Source organism: Zasmidium cellare (assembly GCF_010093935.1).
Source record: "Zasmidium cellare ATCC 36951 unplaced genomic scaffold M409scaffold_15, whole genome shotgun sequence".
In the NCBI taxonomy this organism is placed as follows: Eukaryota; Fungi; Ascomycota; class Dothideomycetes; order Mycosphaerellales; family Mycosphaerellaceae; genus Zasmidium; species Zasmidium cellare.
The window spans coordinates 51,562-69,189 of record NW_022986959.1 but is presented as its reverse complement, the minus strand read 5'-3'; the positions used below and the strand labels follow the sequence as shown (position 1 = coordinate 69,189).

Below are 17,628 nucleotides of genomic sequence, written 5' to 3'. Positions count from 1 at the left end.
CCTCGGCACCTCGCACCCGTCAAAGATACCTCGACCTCTACAACGACTTTCTTTGTTGACATCACCCCTGGGACTGGACATACCTCCGCACCTTCGCCACAACACCACCAATCCGAACATACACGACACCACAGCACATACAACACAGAACGACACCCACCGCAACACACGCAACTCAGCACAATCCAAAATGATGCTCACCTCCGACCCTGTCTTCGCCAAAGACGACATCGCCCGCGAAGTCCTACACAGCAAGAACAACACCACCTACGAAACCAAGAACAACGGCAAGATGTTCGTCGCCAACAATCACCAACAGAATCAAGAGCAGGGAAATGGAAAAATGGAGACAACAGACATGAGAGAGTCCAACAACGAGAACCATCAGCCAGAAGCTGAGAGAAGTGTGAATGAGAATAAGGAGGCGAGGGGGAGAAACGAGCGTTTGGGCGGTGGGATGCGGATGGGGAGGAGGGAGATGGTTGATTAGACACTCGAACGCGCGGATGGACTGTGAGGGCAGCACGCTCGCTTTTGACGTGGATAGATGCTAAATGTTTATGCTGCGAATGGTACAATTGAGGTCTTTTGTTCATGGGTGCATCGTGCCTTTTCTGCTTCTGATCTTCATGTCAAAGAAAGTTGCCAATCACAACTGGTTTCACGATTGTAGATGTGCCGCTGGATATGTCTTTGCTTTCGGCGTGATTCAGTCGTGGTGGTAGTTTAACAGATGCCGCGTGTGACGAGAACTTAGCTTCAAAAACTGCCAGTTGTGAATATGGCCAGCAGCAGCCACCATGTCAAGCATGCACTTTTTCACCCGAACCTGTATCGAACCTACAAGGTCGAGAGGCAAGAAGCGGCCTACCCATGGCTGTTAGGGTGCAAGAAGTGCAACCATTGCGACACCGTTAACATGCTCAAGCCCTCCTACCTCCTCTGGCTACGTCCTTTCGCGGGATGAACCGGTATGGCCCCGGGTACTCTCTCTGTTCCCTGCACGCATACGCCCAACCCGTCCAGACCACATGCCTGCTTCATCGTCGCTCCTACGGTTGCCCTTCAAACTGGATGCTACGGCCGTGGAGTCCGCAATTCGACACTTGACGCAAAACCTTCAAAAGTTTGATTCAATCCACCGGCAAACGCCTGGTTGCACACGTCGCTCGACTGCATCTTTGGTGGTCTTGAGACGGTCAAGTGGTACTGGAGCCCGAGGTCTTAAAGACGACAGTCGTTTTGCAATCGTCAAAGTCAGATGTTTGTGGAAGCCGAAAAGCGGTACCTCTGGAATCGACTGAGAATGAAAATCAGCATTGGGATGACTATCGGGAAGGTCAAGGCGTTTCGGGTGCTCTTGGTCTCTGCCAAAAGTAATTCCAGGACAGCATGCCGCGTGGTGCTCGGCACGAACTGGTGCTGTGCCAGAGACGCCTGCGTAGTGGGTGCATTGATCTTGCAGTGGAGCAGGCTCTCGCGTGGCTTACGCTCGATGGATCGTGGCTGATTTGGCAAGGATACCTCGATAGCAGTGTCCGGGGAGTTGGTGATGGACCTGCCGTGGATGTGGAAAGCGGTCAGTATCCTCACCGCCTGCGGAATAGAGCTTTTGCTGTGAGCTTGTCGATGATGTGGAGACGGTCGATTGCTGGGCTGGAGTGGGGATCCAATGTTCCGAGCTGATTCAATGGCGTGTGACCGCAATCTTCTGGGCGGTGGCTTCTTGTGCCCGTAGTTTTGGTATGCTGGCGACTCAGGTCTTCGTCTCGAAAGGTTGATCACGAGTGCTTTAAGATCAAGAGATGAACGTAGCCACGCGTGAAACGACAGGTGGTCACGCGGAGTTGACGCTTCACTCTTGCTTCTCCCCTTGCTTTTAACCTCTCCTGTGTGCCATCTACATGTGAGCGCTGCGGATCGATGCGAGTCTCATTCTCGCTTGATCGGCGGCAAAGCTGAAAGTTGAAGGTGGTGGATGTTGACCAACTAGGAGTGGTCGCGCTGGCTGAAGCATGCAGGAAGTCGAGACTATTGTTGAGCGGCCGTACAAGGCAGACATGGCTTTTTCTCACGCTCCATTCGGTGCCAAATGAGTCGTTGAGCTTTCTGCCTTTCGAGCGCAGGATGATATGTGTCCGTCGCCGTCTCGCTTTGAGCAAGGTCCTTCCAGACTTCAAAGAGCATGCCATCCTCGGAGTAATGGGCAGCTTTCAGGCATACATCTACATCTTCGCAGAGCAAGCGCGAGCCAGACTCAGCTTCAATAGCCTAGATTACTCGAGTAGTACCGCGCGAAGTCCAATAGGTACTTTCGGTGCAGGAGTGGTCCATGAGGAGGGATAGGAACTGTCGCTGCTCAAACAGTGGACCAGTGATCGCCATTGGGGCGACATGGTGTGCGATCTCCTGGGTACTACACGTCTTCAATGATCAAACTCAAGAGCGTGGCGTTCTTCCTGGTGCTGTGTCGCTTATTGAGTATTCTCTTTCCTTCATGCGCGCACCTAGAATGGACTTCAGAACAACGTCGATCATCTGCGTGTACGTTTGTTCCCAGCACTCTGGCATTCGCCTCTCTGTGACGCACGCCTTTGGGCTTCCGGCGGTCCGCTCTCGACAGTGCTGTACTTCGATCTTTGCTGTGACTTGATATTGCGCGTGTTGTTGCTCGATCAGAGTGTCCCGCAACCCGAGTCTTCGCGAAGGGATTAAAGGTGTTGGAAAATCACGATGATGGAAGAGCGGTCTCTCCTGTGTCTGGTGTACGTTTTGGATTTCCTCAAGTCTTTGTGTATTGTTCACTGCGCGGTACATCACCTCCGCAGTCCAATCGGCTCACTCTCCTTCTCAGAGGCACATCATTCTGAGTGTGGGCGGGTCCGCCAAAGCGACGAGTGGCGAGACAGACAGCTTTCGCGCGGACGGGTGTGACCCGCGCGAGCCATTGAGTATTCTCCTTTTCTTCGCACTGTAGTGTACGCGTCTGAGTGATGCAAGGCCACGCAACGCGTTTGAACCGAACTCAATCTCGTCCATTCGTATCAAGTTGTGGTATAAATCCAGCATTGTCAAACCTGTAAGCTCGCAACAGAGAGAGCAGGCCGCTGCCATTCGCCAACACGGCGCCGAACCACAGTCCGTGCTGCCTCCAAGTGTTGTAGGTCCAGGATACCGGGAAGACAGCCTCTTCGGCGAGATGATCAGCAGGCCTGCCAATTCCAGATCTTAGAGTTGGCGGCGAGTAGAGGATGTTTCGCATGTCTCGATTGAATCCACCTAGCCTCGCCATGCTCGGGTAGGAGAAGGATGGACGCCTGTAGCCGGGGAAGGTGCTGCTCAAGCGCCGATGTTGCTGAGCGCGGGCGGAGGAGAGTCGGTGGTGTGGGTGACACAGTGGTAGGGATGAGAGGCTGCCGCTCGCAAACGAATGCTGCGGCAGGCATTGAAATTGGTGTTGCAGTAACGACGCGCCGCAGTCATTCTCTGTCTAGACGGGAATGATGCCTGGCGGTGGTGGTGGTGGTAGTGGTATCTTTAGACCTCAGGACGGCGGAGGGTCCTTCAGGTGGAGTGCTGCGGCATTGTGAGCTGGTGGTAGTTGCCAGAGGTGCGTGATGGATAGGCAGTTGATGATTGGGATAGGAATCAGGTCCTCACTGTGGCCGTAAAAAATTTTTGGCGGGCTGTATAAAGATGGCGTGAAGGTGGCGACGACGAGGTCGAATGCGCAAGAGAGAGCGCATGCACGGCGACGATATGTGACGAATGGACATAGACGTATTACTCTTCTCACACGCTGGCGAGGGTGAAGTCACCGCGGGCCTATGCGAGGAGGAGACGCGTTTAAGTGTTATACGTCCGCCGAATCTATGCCCCTTGTCTCTTCTGAGTCGAGCTCAGTTGAGGCGCGGTGGCACGAGGGTTAGCGCACAAAGCGCGGTAAAGGTACGTCCAAATCGTGAAAGTGACATGTTCGAACGGCGGCGGCGGCGGCGGCAACGACAATGGCATTACGGCGGCATTTGGGCGACACAAAAACTTGATCTCTTAAGCACTACGGGCTGGCTACCCTGAATTAGTGTGAGATCCAAAGTTAATCTTGGGACTGTTCCATACAGTCCTTCAAGTTTTGTCTTCTTGGTGGAGGTTTTTTTTGGTGGGGGTGGGAGGCCATTCGGGTGGCCTTTTGCCTTGATCGATCCTGTCCACCAACCACCGCGTATTTTTACGAGCAAAATCGATTGTGCTGTTAGAGTACGTCTATCGCAACAACATCATCAAGTTTCTGTGGCTTCAAAATGTCATGTTGTGATGTTGTTGATTTTTGTGCTTGAAGGCACTTTATTCATTGGGAACGAGGGCGGCCAAGTTGGGCTTGGCGACGGCGCTTGGTCAGGGTCGAGTCCAAGAAGCCGCATTGAATGGCGCATCATCAAGGAGGTCTGGCTTATAGAACACCATCACCGAGGAGGACTCAACTAACAGCGCCTCAGGGTCGGCAATACCAAGATCATGAAGGATGAGAAGCGCAGGCATTCGCTGCTGGAAGACATCCTCGAAGTCGCCTTTCCACCGACATGAGGACCAACAACAGGCGGGCTAACATATCCTCGTTACATGCCAGAATCACGTCCATAGCTGAGCGGTCGCGCCGTCGCCATTCTCGTCAAGCGGCAGCACACACGCGATATCAACCTCATCCTCAGACTCCGGGCGTACGAATGCGCCACTGATGAAAGCGAGACTTCTGCTGTCGAATGCCATCCGTCCACGTCGTCACATCCATGGACAGCTTGGATCACCAGCAAGAAACGAAACATGGATATCGTGACGGCGGACGTGGCTTCCGACGCGAAACAAGGGCGACATGCGTCCGGCAGCAGCGAAAACTCCTACCCAGAGACTCCATGCGTCGTGGAACCCGTCGCCTCTGTCCCCGTTTGTCTCGAATCGAATGGATCTCATCAAGACGACATGAGTGGCACCCGAAGGATCTCTAATCCCACGGTGATTCCCTCGACTTCATCTTCATCCGCCCACGACCTTGGACATTGCACGACCTTGGACATTGCACGACCGTTTGGCTGGGCGGTTTCATACACTGGGAAGGGTACAAGCACGCAGACTTCAGGACGTACCAGAAAGAGATTACCAGGGATCATGGCGGTAGTTGGACGCGCTTCCGCGAGTAGGGACAACCTGGGCGGTAAACAGCAAGGACGAAGGCAGGCACGATGGCGCGGTATCCCGAGACATCGTCATCCTCATCTGGTCACGCCCAGTTTGACGCTCCGCACGCGTGAAAAGCAGAGAGAAAGCAAATATACCAGAATGCCCACCAGGAGTGTCGAAGGAGTGCGAGTTCACTTCGTGCAGTTACTCAAACGAGTATGGAGCCACTCAGCAGCGGTATGTGACCAGCCAGTGGATGTTGCTGCTTGTGTCGCGCCACTTCGTGACATGTGGCGGCGGCTATGATCAAAAGTTCTTGGGCAAGGCTGGACAATTGCAGGCATACGGTACGGAACATGACCAGACGATGCCGAACCCAGTTCTTCCTTCGCACCTCAAGGGCGCAGTATGCCGCCAACCTTTTCATCTAGGGCAAGGTATGCCGACACCCGACCGTCTCGGTCTCCAAGTCAGACGGCTACGGCACTGTCTTCGGCATCAGCTCCTCACACAACTTACGCAAGACCAGAAACAGGCAATTGGTCAACCCGATGAAACGGATAGCTTGCGAGCAGCACGGCATGACGCCCAAGCCCAGCTACGTTTGATACTCTGAGTGCTTCATCATCCGCATCGATGACACAATCAACCCCTTCAAGGGATGCGGTGGCTCACCATGTCGACTGCGCTTGGAGGCTATCCTGAAGATGCAGTTGAAGCCGGACTTCAGTCAAAAACAGCAACTCCTTCGAGATATGGAAACTCAACCACCACCACCAGTTCCAGATATGGACTCCATCAAACGCGAGTCTTTACTGACAGATCTGCATGCAAGACGTCGCGCTCTTGACGAGCCGTCAACGCAGGAATCGCTAATCCAACTCTGGGTCAGCGCCGCAGCTTCCGTGCAGCCATGAGTGGGGGCACGAGTATCGAGCAGATGAACCTCTCGTTCAGCGAAATGAAGCGATGCCAGATCACTACTCGCAACGTTCGTGCCTACCTCGAACCATCCCGTAGTCAGGCGTCAGGGGCTAGGCAACGAACAGGCCGGAGAAGACGAAGCTTCGAAGTAGAGGTGTCCATGGCGCTTTGCCCTCGAAATACGAACAGACGAGATGAACAGACCAACTCCGCCACAACGTAATCACGGCACTCTCTGCTTCGCCACCATGGACTCACAGACGCAGCGAGAAGGCGGAGAAGAAGGCGGAAGATAGGGACATGCTATGGCGAATCCTATCTGCATGTCGTGCCCTCAATATGAAGTGCTGCAGTCTACTTTCTCGACATGGGCAAAAGCTTCACCAACAGCAGGATATACATGATTGGTGCTTGAGGGGCTTTATATTGCGGCCTTCGGCAGGTGGACGAAAGGACACTATCCACGCAGCAGAGCAGCACCAATCATTTCATGGATCCGGTCACGCTTCGCGATGGAAGTGACGATGACAATGGTTGATCTGGCTGCGAACGCCGTGCGGGATGTTCGAGCATTTCAGAGTACGGCACGAACAGCCACGCGGTACGACTCAAAAAGCACCCAATCCAATCCTCGCTGGAGACCAGGCCACGTACGGTGGCCGCCAGATCAGCATCGTGGACTCGTCAGGCACTTTCGATGAGTACACACTGCGATCAATCTCGTCAGACGCTTCATGGGGCTGGCAAGAATCGCTAGCACACCACGCACTCGCAATGGCCGTTTGAGAAGCTACCAGCACGAAAATCAGAACCATCAGCTTGACCAAGCGCTCGATGCTTCCACCGCTTCGGGTAACATATTGATTGAACTCCCAGCCAACGTGGACAGAAGGCCGGGCCTGGAGGCTACGAACTGATGATTGCCAGCTCGAATTTCATAACATGGAGCAAGATCGGGGTTTCAGCGCAGGCGCGGACGGCACACCACGCTTGCTGGTCTACGAGGACAGCAACACGACACAAATAGCATCACTCGACCGCTTACAGGCTCAAGTATAGTCGTGGTAGGTTGCGAATCGCCTGAAGGCGCAACTCCTTCTGCGCGCGCATTTAGCTCTTTGAGGCCGGCCTCATACGGCATCTGGATTCCCACCGGTATGCATTGGGCTTTACCCTGAAGCCGTAGTGCGACCATGCCCGTCACATCCCTGGCTCGTGTCAGCTCTTAGGCACCGTGCACAGATATGGAAATTCAGTCGTACATGGTTCGGCCTGACACGGTGCCACCTTCCATCCTGCGCTTCGTTGCGGTTTGTTGTTTGCCTGTGGTGGTGTTGTCGTCGGTTTGGGGTTGGAAGTTCGAAGTCGTGCCCAGCGGCAAGGGGGGTTGCCTGAGGCAACATCAGGGCTATAGGTTCGTGCCCGTCACGGGTGTGGACACTGTCCTGGAGCATATCAAGGAGGGGCACACGGAGGAGAACAAAGGCTGCGGCCATGTTCAAGTTCCTGCCTAAGACAAACAAGCTGTATTTTGAGAAGCTGCACTGAGAGATGGATTTTCGACGAGGTGTCGAAGTCTTTGCTGGAAACTACATCTCGACCTGGCCTTTCCTCCGCTTGACACCTTCCCTATCGACTACGTCAATCACCTCCTCCGGGTTCTGTTGCCACGTCTCGTTGTCCATAATCGTATCGCCACTTTCTCCTCTACACGGATTTCGCTTGTGTCTGGCTGTGACTGTCCACTTTCGTCAGCAAGCTTCCTCAGGCCTGCAATTGTCAAGTGCATGTCACCTGCTGTCACCGCCATGCATCCGTCAGCGCGCTCACAGCGCCGTCAATCCATAATCCACACAGGATCGAGAAGCACCAGCATGAGCCGCAACGCGGTCATGGTCTACTACACCTACCTCCATAGCAGGTAGCCCATCGTATGAACCTGCGTCCGGAAGAGGGTGGCGACGGCAGCGAGTTCCTTGGTAGCATCGTTCAAGTCCCAATCGAACAGTGGACTCCAGATCTCGCGCGCGTGAGCGGCCTCGAACCAGCGCAACAGGTTTTGCCAGTTGGGCCCGCCGCTGAATACCATCTCGATGTTGGAGGCGAGAGTGTCGGACGAATCGTACAGCTGGATGGTCTTGTAGAAGCCTACGTATGCCGCGCCGTTGTAGTCCTGGATTGCGAGGTTGAACTTGTTGTTGGCGTAGTACAGCTTGGTCGCCTCGCTGCGGATGCTGCGACACGCGCGTAGAACGCCTGGTTGCGCCATGCCGGTGGGAGGGACGTTGATGTTGTTGTGCTCAATCAGCGCGTACTCGTAAATGCGATTACGGATCTCAGCGGGGAAGCCGAGGAGGTGCGCTCGAGCATTCGCGTGGACGATGGTGTTCATTGCCGACTAAGAGGATGTCAGCTGTACAGTCGAGGGCGCGGCATCTTACAGACTTACATTGACAGCGCACTACTGAAGCGCAAGGGGAAGGGCGGCATTGGCGCATGCTGCCCACTCGATCTTCTCTCGTTGCGAAGTCATGTTGTCGGTGCTGCAACTTTCTCAGGTTTAATATGGGGGAGTGCGACGTCGAATCCGAACATGGTGTGCGGGTGTCTTGTCGGAATTCGGAGTTGCAGAGCTGAAAAGTCTGCTGAATCTTGGCAAGCGGCGCGACGCCCACGTGAATTGGCCTTTCACGGCAGACTCCACATACGTTTGCAGTTCACGGTTCTCTTGATTTACTATGCAGGTCGAACGCCGGGCAGCCGTGAGCGTCCAGATCAACTGTAGCGACCAAGATGAAATACAGAGACGCCAAACGGCAAGGGCGGTGACGGTTGAATCACCGCTGCTCTTCTAGACGAGCATGATGAGCACGATGAGGCACGCCGCTCGCGACAACTCACTGTTGTGTGCGGGACTTTGCAATGCGCCGTGTTGCTTGTGGGCAGACCTCGCCAATACTCGTACCTGATGGTACTTTCGACAACTTCTCCAATAGATCCTGCCGTTCCCTACGACTTTTTCGAGCCAAATCCCCTCGATGACGCGGCAGGCCGATTGTACTGATGTTACAAGAAGCATGTCTATTCTCAGCACTGCGATCCAATTCCTGAGTCAGATAACTCATTTCACTGCAGACGTTCGCAGGCTTGGGGGTTGAGAGTAAGCGATTGCAATGTGCTCAACGATACGTTATCCAGAACAAAGAAACCAGCGGACGGGTTGGTAGCCGATCAAAGAACCCTCGCATTGAGCAACAAAGCGACCCAATTTCTTCCCCGGCTCCTTCGCACCATGCGCATATGGCGCCCTCCTTCCTCGAGCCTTGCAACGTCGATGCTTCAATGCTCACGATATGGACCGGGACTGTAAACGGGAATAGCAAGAGGATCTGAAAGACATTTGGGCAGCTTGAGGTGGTTAGCGAGGTTCCAATTGCTGAGTCTTCTCGATCATGGTATGCGGACATACCTTGCCAGCTTCCTTTGATACACTGCCACTGACTCCAAGACTTCCACCCTAGCCTAGTCGTCCAGCTCCCAACGCCAGTCCAGAAGGATCAGCACAGGACGCATTGCCTGGATGATGGTCTCCACTTGTGCCCATGGGAGATGCATCATGACCCGAAACTGAGCGGTGAAGATGGCGGCGGCAGCAAGGTAGTCTCTGGGCATCGTGGGATACGCACAACCCCCAGCGACATTTTGCTCAACACCCCACGCCCTGTCGTGGTACGCAGCGCTCATCCAGGCGACAAGATTCTTCCAGTCTGGACGATGGCTGGAGACAGCCTGCGTAACTTTATATTCGCGGCGCTTGATGATGCTGTAGAACGGCGCGAAGGCGGCGCCGTTGTAGTCCATAACCACGAGTTCGAACTCATTGTCCTGGTAGTAGATGCTGCTGGCTTCATCGCGCATCTGACGGGAGACTTGAAGCAGCGCCGGCTGCTGGGTGGTGCGGGCATACACCTTGACCGGTTCTTGCTTGACGAGCGCATACCCGTAGATGGCGTTCCGAAGCTCAGCTGGTAAGCCCAGCAAGTGATTCTTCTTCTTGGCATGGACTCCGTTGATGAGGGACTCGAGATCAATCAGCAATGAGGTCCAAATAGCGCCCCCAGACAGACGTACATTTGCGACGCACTCCTGCACCTCGAGAGAAAAGTCGCTCATCAAGGCAGCGAGCGTAACAGCGGCCGAGTCCACCTCCTGTCGCTGTGAAGACATCCTGTCGACGTCTCGGAATCGCTTGCACTTGTACGCGGCAATGCAATAAAGTGCGAATAGTTGGCTTATGTTCGTGTTGTCGAGAAGCTGCTTGCATTTCTGGGTTGAAAAGCTGAAAAGGTCGGCTCCTGAAGCTTGGCAGGGCGACCCGAACGTCACGTCATCCCACACGGCTTGCTCACGCGGTATATACTGCTGTTGGTTGTTCTCATTAGGTTCTATACTACGGTGGGCATTCTCGCGGAAACATTCAACGAGAGATACTAAATACCTAATGTGGCCCGTTTGCTACAGTCTGACTTCCAGTGCAGTGGACAAATGATGGTGTCTCGAATGATGTGTTGAGTCAGGTTACATGAACAATCTGACGCTTATAGAGGCGAATCAAAGGTTTCTCACGGACAAGTCGAAGGTGGTGCAAGGTCCAGAGGAGAAGGAGCAGTGACCATTTCCCTGATCAGGTACGGCGGCGGGCGGAAAGGTCTAGCCATGACCGCCGCTCGAAAACCCTTAAGAGACGCGATACTGGAGATGATATCTTACTTACGCAGACAAAGCACTAAGGTCAGAAGCCCAGCCACAACAAACGTGCCAAACCCCTCTATAGACGTAAGACTGGAAATGATACCCCGTTCGGCTCTTGACTCCCGACAACTTCTATTGTGGATGACAAGGTCAGTCAATTATGACAAGCATCTTAGGGTGCCAAACCGTTTGGTTTCCCTCGTGATCATGAATAGACCAAGCGTGTCAAAGGGACTTGACGCCTTGGTGGCCGACATCGGGACGGAGAGGGAATAGCCAAATGGGTCGTCTGAAATGTGCACTTGCACCATTGTTGCGGCATGACCTCTAGTCTTCGAGAGGGTCACCATGCCAGTCCACATCATGCTCCCCCAACAGCACCCGAAACCGCTCCAAAACCTTCCTCGTAATCTCCCAATCCACACCCTTCATCTCCTCCACAACCCCAAACATCTGCGCGATGACAAGAAGCTCTCCTGACCGCTGCTCCGCCCCCTCCACGAAATTGGGCATCTCGCCAGCGTGCACCAGGCGCATCCACTCCAGCAAGTTCACCCACCACTTCTCCACTCTTAAAAACTCGATTATCTCCAAATCCATCGGACTCTCAACATGCTTGACGAACGCCTTGACGGCAGGGACGGTCGCGGCGCCGTTGTAGGCTTCGAGAGAAAGGACCAAGCTGTTGATGGTGTAATAAACCCGCGTGTACTGCGCGCGAAGCTGGCTGCAAGTCCTCAAGATGGGAGGTTGCTGGGGGCTGGTGGCGCTGAGCGCGATGTCGTCGGGAGAGGAGAGGGCCATCTCCATGATGCGGTTGCGCAGTTCTGGGATGAGGCCGAGGATGTGGAGCCGATTGGCGCTGTGGATGTGCGCGTTGATGAGGGCGCCTGGTAGGGCCGCTGGGAAGAGGAGAGGGAGGACTTCGGCCTCAGAGGCGAGACGGGCGCGCTTTGCTGGGGGAGGGGAGCTCATCTTGATCGTTTTGTTGATGCATCTCCGATGGGTTTGAGTATAGAAAGGGCTTGATACAGAGATGGACGTCTTGATTGCTGTATGTGCGCTGGGGATGGAGGCGCTGTTGACTAAATTCGACATATTCACCTCGCCCGGTGAAAGGGCGCTAGTGACTAAGCCCGCCTTCACTCGCGCTTCCCAAAGGGGCAACAGCCAACCAAACTTCTCACCTTGTCCTGCTTTCTCCATCACCTTCCATCCCAACAAAACATCTCGCATCCTGCATCAGTACCACAATCCATACCAACACTCCCGGGATACAGAACATGATGTTCTTCAACCTCGCCGGAACCAAGCGCAAGGTCGAGGCGGACACTGCCAGCGCTCAGCAGCAGAAGCGCCAGCGCCTCCAAACCGAGGAGATGACCCGTCGCACATACTTGCAGCAGAATGACCACCTCAACTCCAGCCTCCAAAGCCCCCTGCTATCAGTAAGTGCCTTAATCCCACAAACAACCAAGACTAACAACTCCCAGCACCTCCATAACCAGCGGATGCAGTCCGTTCATCAGCTGCAATCCCTCCCCGACTCCATCTTCGCCCGCATCTTCATTTTCACCGACCTAATCCAAGACGAGCCGATCGACCTACCCATGTCCCGCGCCTTCATTCGCAAGAACAACATCGCCCTTCTCTCCGTCAACCATCGCCTGCACAAGCTGGCTCTTGGCATGTTCTGGTCGGTCAACTCCTTCGTCATTCGCATCGAGAAGTTCAATGCGGCTGCAATCCTGCCATGGTGGACGCACGTCAGCGCCGTGCGCAAGGAAGTCGAGGAGAACTCGATCGTGATGGCGGACCACAAGACAAACAACTTCCTCGATGCGGACTTCTACCCATTGGAAGACGTCCTCTACGAGCAAGACCTCGAGCGTCAGGAGGTTGAGAAGAAGAGCATGTTGATGGCGGACCCGAGGATGAAGGACCTCGACGACACTCGCTTCAGCTCCATGAAGGATGAGCTCAGCTACGAAGCTCTGGCCTTCTATCACTTCCACCTCCGCCGTACCAAGCCTTGGTCGACCACCGTTCTGCCCCTCGGCGCCATCACCCTCGATGTCCCCTACGACCCCCATTGGTCTAACCTCAACACCTGGCTGCGCCTCTTCCACGAGGGCAAAGTCCCAGCTCTCACCAGCAGCGACATCGGACACGGGGCGAGCGAGTGGAAGAACCTGCATCAGATTGTCGGCCTCTTCTTGAGCGTGCAGCGCGATAAAGGGGGCAAGTGGGAAGATGTGGAGAAGAGCTTGGAGGGTTGGCAGTACACGCTGAAGTTTGCGGATTCTCGGTGGCAGTTTGAGAATGGGCCGGCACAAGAGGTACTTGTGCTTCAAGACGATGATGACGAGGAGCAGCTTGAGAAGGAGAAGAACCCCCAAGAGATGGGAGGTGACGAGGAGGAGGAGCGCGACTTGCTTGATCAGCTGTCGAAGGACGTTGAGATGGCGATAGCTCCTGCTGACACACCTGGCTGCAAGTCGACTCAGTCTTTTGGGTCTTCGCCTCCGCCATCCAGCCGGCCCTATCACACGCCAGGACCTCAGAGTCACAAGAGAGTGGTGTACCTGCCAGATTCTGACGATGAGGAGGAGGACCTGGCAGACGGCGAGAAGGGAGACGATCGCATGTCAAGCCCAGAGTTGTGAGCAAGAATCGAAATCATGTGAAGGCAGCAAGGCACGGTTTCAAAGGGACGGAGCTGCGAAGAAACTCTGGTATCATAGCAGTGCTATGCTTAGGCGGAAGGATGTTTGCTTGGTTTTTCATGTTTGTCAGGGGTAGTTTCATTGCATGCGAGCCTCAGAGCATCAGGAGAGGCGAATAGCGGGCAAGTGCCATCAAGACCTGGTGTGAGCACAAATGTTACTAAGGGGCTTGCTAATTCCAAAGTCCTCGACCATATGAATCAAACACTGACCTCTTGCTTCAATGTCTGTTCAGCTCCATCGAATATTACACGCTGGCCTTGAACTCAGTATGCCAAGGCCAGATCATTGGGTGAGTATTTCGCCGATCCAAACTCGACCTAGTATGGACAGACTAGGTACAGCTTCAGAGCAGGAATGACACCGTCGTCTTATCCGGCAGGGAGTAATACACAAGACTACATGAATTCAACGCAGCGAGACGTCTCGTGCTCTCAGCCACGATGCTCGACCCTGAACGGTGGCTGATCATGGTGACAAAGCACAAAGCCAGAAGCATTCAACGTGTATATAGCGAGCAACTACGTATTTAAAACCCAACGCCAAAGCACAAAGTCTCAGCTCGGAAGAATAAAGATCAAGAAAGAAGACTATCAGCAAACTCCGAAGACGCAACAACTAGCAACACAACCCAAACGCTAGCACCGCGAAGTAGGAAGTCCTAAACACGAAGACCAGTGGACGATGTCCGCTGAGAAGATTCCCACGGCAGAATCTCCACCGTCAACAACCCATATCAACGACGCAGCTGCTGGTAATCCCAGCTATCATCGCCATAGAAACCAGGGTCAGGATCATAATCCTCCGGCTCCCCCACATCGACCCGTGTCTGTGGGACTCCACGTCGGACTCCAAAGCTTGACTCCCCTTGTTCTTCATCTGTGTCCTTCGGCACTGGCTGACCCTGCCAATACGGGGTCTGCTTTCTAGTACCTTCCTTCAGATTGTCCTCAATCACTCGCTTAGGATTACGACGTGGTCGAGGGATAGGCCTTCCTGTCACATCGACAGGCTCCAACTTCTGCCTTGGGCGGCCCTTCGGGTAGTAATGCTCTTCTTGGACAGCATCGTCCTCCGTGGTCACCGTGACCGTGAGCGAAGGGTCGTTTCCCTGGGAAGTCGGTTCGAACTTCTGCGTCTGAATGCTTTCTTTGCGTTTCGAGTAGTCGTATGTTGTTACCTTCGTCACAGCGTCGTCTTCTCCTTCGCATTCGTACACTTTGATCGCTTTTTGAGGGCGTATTTTTAGACGTGGCAGAGGAGGCTGTGCTGGATTGCCACTGACGCCGCCAGGAGGGATATTCTGGTTCGACGGGGCGGGCTGCTGGCTCGAGCTCTGGCCTGTGAAGGAGGAGCCCGGTTGTGTTTTTGGGTACCCTGATTGGCCTTGGCCAGAGCTTTTCTTCTTCTTCTGCTGGATAGGAGGCATGGTCGACCTGAAGAGACCTTGCAGATGTTGAGTGCAACGGGTTCGTGGGGTGAGGTGTGTCGTGGAATACTCGTTGAGCTTAAGGGACTTGACGCGGTTGGAGGATGATGTTCGAAGAAGGAGGCTAGAGTCCAAGAAAGGCTGCCTATACACTCGCATGTCCTGAGGGCAAAGCGTGCAAATACCGCAGTGAGATTGGGCAGATTGCAAAATTGAAGTCACACTGGAGATACACGAGCTGCTCTGAGCAAACTGATGTTTCATTCGTACCAATTCCCAAGACCGCAACACGAGGCATGCAAGCAAGCAAACTACTGAGCGAACGCCAGAAACGGGAATCACCCTACTGAAACCCTCATCTCCAAGCTGGCAAATACAGAAGTCATGCAAAGCTGAAACGCCACCAAGATCCAGTTTCACCAACAAGCTCCATTCACATCCACGAGCCATCGAGTCACAGCACACCCTCAACGCCTCCTCCGCCGCCGTTCGGCATCGCTCGAGTGTCCTTCATCATCACTGACATGGTATAGGTTCTCATCCTGAGCCTGGTACGCCCTAGGATCGGCAGTCGCGTACATGCCTCGCTCAGCCTCGCCGCGACCTGTTTGGGGGAGAATACGACCGTACGTTTGCGGAGGAAGAGACTGTTGTTGAGCCAGGAGATCAGCATTAGCTCTTGCTTGTGCTTCGGCGAGGGCCTCGCTTCCCCGACGATAGACCTCAAGCCCACTGCGGCTTTGCCCCGGTTGGACCGGCCTCGGTGCCAGTGCTGGCGGATCTTTACGGGACTGGCTAGTCTTTTTCAGCGGAGCCATTTTACGGGGAGGTGGATAAGGCGGCGCAGATGGGTCGATCCATGGCTGTGGTAGAGTGCCAAATTAATCACGCTGAAGGCTTATGACTTGCCCGAACTCATCTCGTACGGGGGATTTGCCTCGCAAGGCCTCACGTATTGGTCGGCCGGGGTCATTGGAAGAGTAATCTGGAGCCGGCACATTTGGCTGGGGTGCAGGGCCTGGTTGAATGTATGGTGGTTGTTGCTGAGGTCGTGGGCCGCGAGAAGGGGTATTAGGATATGCCATGCTGCCGGCTTGAGATGATGTAGGGCTGCTTGGGGTTGGCTGAGTAGGCGAGCGTACCGGTGGACGTGAAGGGGAGCCAGGCTGCTGGCTGTTGTCGTTGGCCTGTGAAGACGCGGACCCTCGCTTGGAGCCCTTTTTCTTGTCTTTACTGAAGATACCCAAGGTTATGCAACAGGTTTTTTAAGGCTTTGTGAAGTTATGAAGTGGCTCTGAGGGGGGGTTCACTGATGTGCAGGGTTTTGTGCGGCTTGGGTTGGGAGATTGAATATTGTTGAGGAAGGTGGATGATGTTGTGAAGTTCGAGTCCTGGTATGAGCTGTATATATACCCATCAGAGTCATTAGCGAAAGCTGCATGTGCAGCAGTGAAGACTGCAGTTTGCCAACTGTTTGCCTGTAGTCACTATCCCAGGACACACCGTGTCTCCAGCAAACCTCCCAAGCTCGCATGGGCAATTGCCCCGTCTTCTCCCGCATCGTTCAATGCTTCTCCTCCGCCTTCTGCAGTGAGATATCCTCCGCCGTCTTTCCCGTAGCTACCGCCTGCCTCTGCGCAAGACCAGAGTACCCTCCCTCAAGATCGATCCTCCCAAATCCCATGGCAGCGACGGTGGACGCGGGGGTAGCACTGGCGTTCGCTGCCCTGGCCTGGAAGATATGCACGGGGATAGTCGCGGGTTTTGCTCTTGGTCGGACTTGGGTGGGTTTGCCATCTTGGGCAGACGGGAGAGGGTATTCACCCGGAACTTGCAGTGCTGCTTGTTGTTGGGGCAGGCGGATGGGAGGGAGCCAGTCGTCTGGGAGGCGCTCGTACTGAGGGTACCGCTGCCGTGGGTGAAGAAGCTGGCAGGCTTCAGACGTTAAGAGTTCTCTCGCTCCTGGTGGTTGCGGCGCTGGTGTGGGAGGTTCGAGCGCGGGAATGAAGCCCTTGGGTGCTAAGACTGGGAGTATACGTCGTCGGCCGCTTGAACGCGGAGGTACGTTCGCTTGGGAAGCCATGGATGGCTATGTGGGGAACGTGTGAATGTGTAGCCAATATGAAAGTCAGCTTCGAGTGTATACGCGAGTCTGTATGCTGGCCACAGTGCCAATAAGAATCGCAAACGCTGCAAATGGCAGATAGTCACCGCCCGAAGCTCGACCCCTGAACGCATTGCGAAGTACAGAACATTCTATCAAACGACCTCCAAAAGTCTGCACCACAAACCTCAATTGACACTCATATCGGCGAGAGACCCAGCAGGCAGTTGTTGACCTTCCCAGCAAACATGCCTACTTCTGCAGCTTCGGATCACACTTTTCAAGAACACCAGCAACGAAGCCTCCCTTCCATTGCGGTTCTACACCATTGGCGCCGCCACTGTTGTTTTGCGCTGGCCCAGCAGTAGCGGTGAGTGAAGGCACAACTGCAGAAACGTGTTGGATGTCGTTGGAATTTGTGAATTGTGGTGTTGAAGGTGGCGGACTTGAAATGCCATTTTGATCCTTGCTCTGGGCGGGCATGATTGACGCTCACGACTTGCGTTATGTGAGGGGCA

General features: G+C 54.4%; 8 protein-coding genes across 8 annotated transcripts; 3 read left to right on the top strand and 5 right to left on the bottom strand.

The window, feature by feature from the left end:
- Window positions 1-190: 190 nt before the first annotated feature.
- M409DRAFT_22151 (uncharacterized protein) lies at window positions 191-490 on the top strand (the record flags this gene model as incomplete). Its single annotated transcript, XM_033806206.1, has 1 exon — window positions 191-490. One exon carries the CDS (start codon window positions 191-193, stop codon window positions 488-490), a length of 300 nt encoding a protein of 99 aa, XP_033668231.1.
- Window positions 491-4,821: 4,331 nt separating this feature from the next.
- M409DRAFT_53948 (uncharacterized protein) lies at window positions 4,822-5,791 on the top strand (the record flags this gene model as incomplete). Its single annotated transcript, XM_033812528.1, has 2 exons — window positions 4,822-5,209; window positions 5,334-5,791. The coding sequence occupies 2 exons, from the start codon at window positions 4,822-4,824 to the stop codon at window positions 5,789-5,791; spliced, it is 846 nt and encodes a 281-aa protein (XP_033668230.1).
- Window positions 5,792-7,688: 1,897 nt separating this feature from the next.
- On the bottom strand, window positions 7,689-8,491 carry M409DRAFT_53947 (uncharacterized protein; the record flags this gene model as incomplete). The annotated part of the gene is made up of 2 exons (XM_033812527.1): window positions 7,689-7,806; window positions 8,010-8,491. 2 exons carry the CDS (start codon window positions 8,489-8,491, stop codon window positions 7,689-7,691), a joined length of 600 nt encoding a protein of 199 aa, XP_033668229.1.
- Window positions 8,492-9,621: 1,130 nt separating this feature from the next.
- On the bottom strand, window positions 9,622-10,326 carry M409DRAFT_22149 (uncharacterized protein; the record flags this gene model as incomplete). Its single annotated transcript, XM_033806205.1, has 2 exons — window positions 9,622-10,179; window positions 10,231-10,326. 2 exons carry the CDS (start codon window positions 10,324-10,326, stop codon window positions 9,622-9,624), a joined length of 654 nt encoding a protein of 217 aa, XP_033668228.1.
- Window positions 10,327-11,178: 852 nt separating this feature from the next.
- On the bottom strand, window positions 11,179-11,826 carry M409DRAFT_22148 (uncharacterized protein; the record flags this gene model as incomplete). Its single annotated transcript, XM_033806204.1, has 1 exon — window positions 11,179-11,826. One exon carries the CDS (start codon window positions 11,824-11,826, stop codon window positions 11,179-11,181), a length of 648 nt encoding a protein of 215 aa, XP_033668227.1.
- A 308-nt stretch (window positions 11,827-12,134) lies between these two features.
- Window positions 12,135-13,517, top strand: M409DRAFT_22147 (uncharacterized protein; the record flags this gene model as incomplete). The annotated part of the gene is made up of 2 exons (XM_033806203.1): window positions 12,135-12,299; window positions 12,345-13,517. The coding sequence occupies 2 exons, from the start codon at window positions 12,135-12,137 to the stop codon at window positions 13,515-13,517; spliced, it is 1,338 nt and encodes a 445-aa protein (XP_033668226.1).
- Window positions 13,518-14,313: 796 nt separating this feature from the next.
- M409DRAFT_53943 (uncharacterized protein) lies at window positions 14,314-16,091 on the bottom strand (the record flags this gene model as incomplete). The annotated part of the gene is made up of 3 exons (XM_033812526.1): window positions 14,314-15,372; window positions 15,531-15,869; window positions 15,933-16,091. 3 exons carry the CDS (start codon window positions 16,089-16,091, stop codon window positions 14,314-14,316), a joined length of 1,557 nt encoding a protein of 518 aa, XP_033668225.1.
- Window positions 16,092-16,570: 479 nt separating this feature from the next.
- On the bottom strand, window positions 16,571-17,593 carry M409DRAFT_53942 (uncharacterized protein; the record flags this gene model as incomplete). The annotated part of the gene is made up of 2 exons (XM_033812525.1): window positions 16,571-17,054; window positions 17,367-17,593. 2 exons carry the CDS (start codon window positions 17,591-17,593, stop codon window positions 16,571-16,573), a joined length of 711 nt encoding a protein of 236 aa, XP_033668224.1.
- Between the last annotated feature and the right edge of the window lie 35 nt (window positions 17,594-17,628).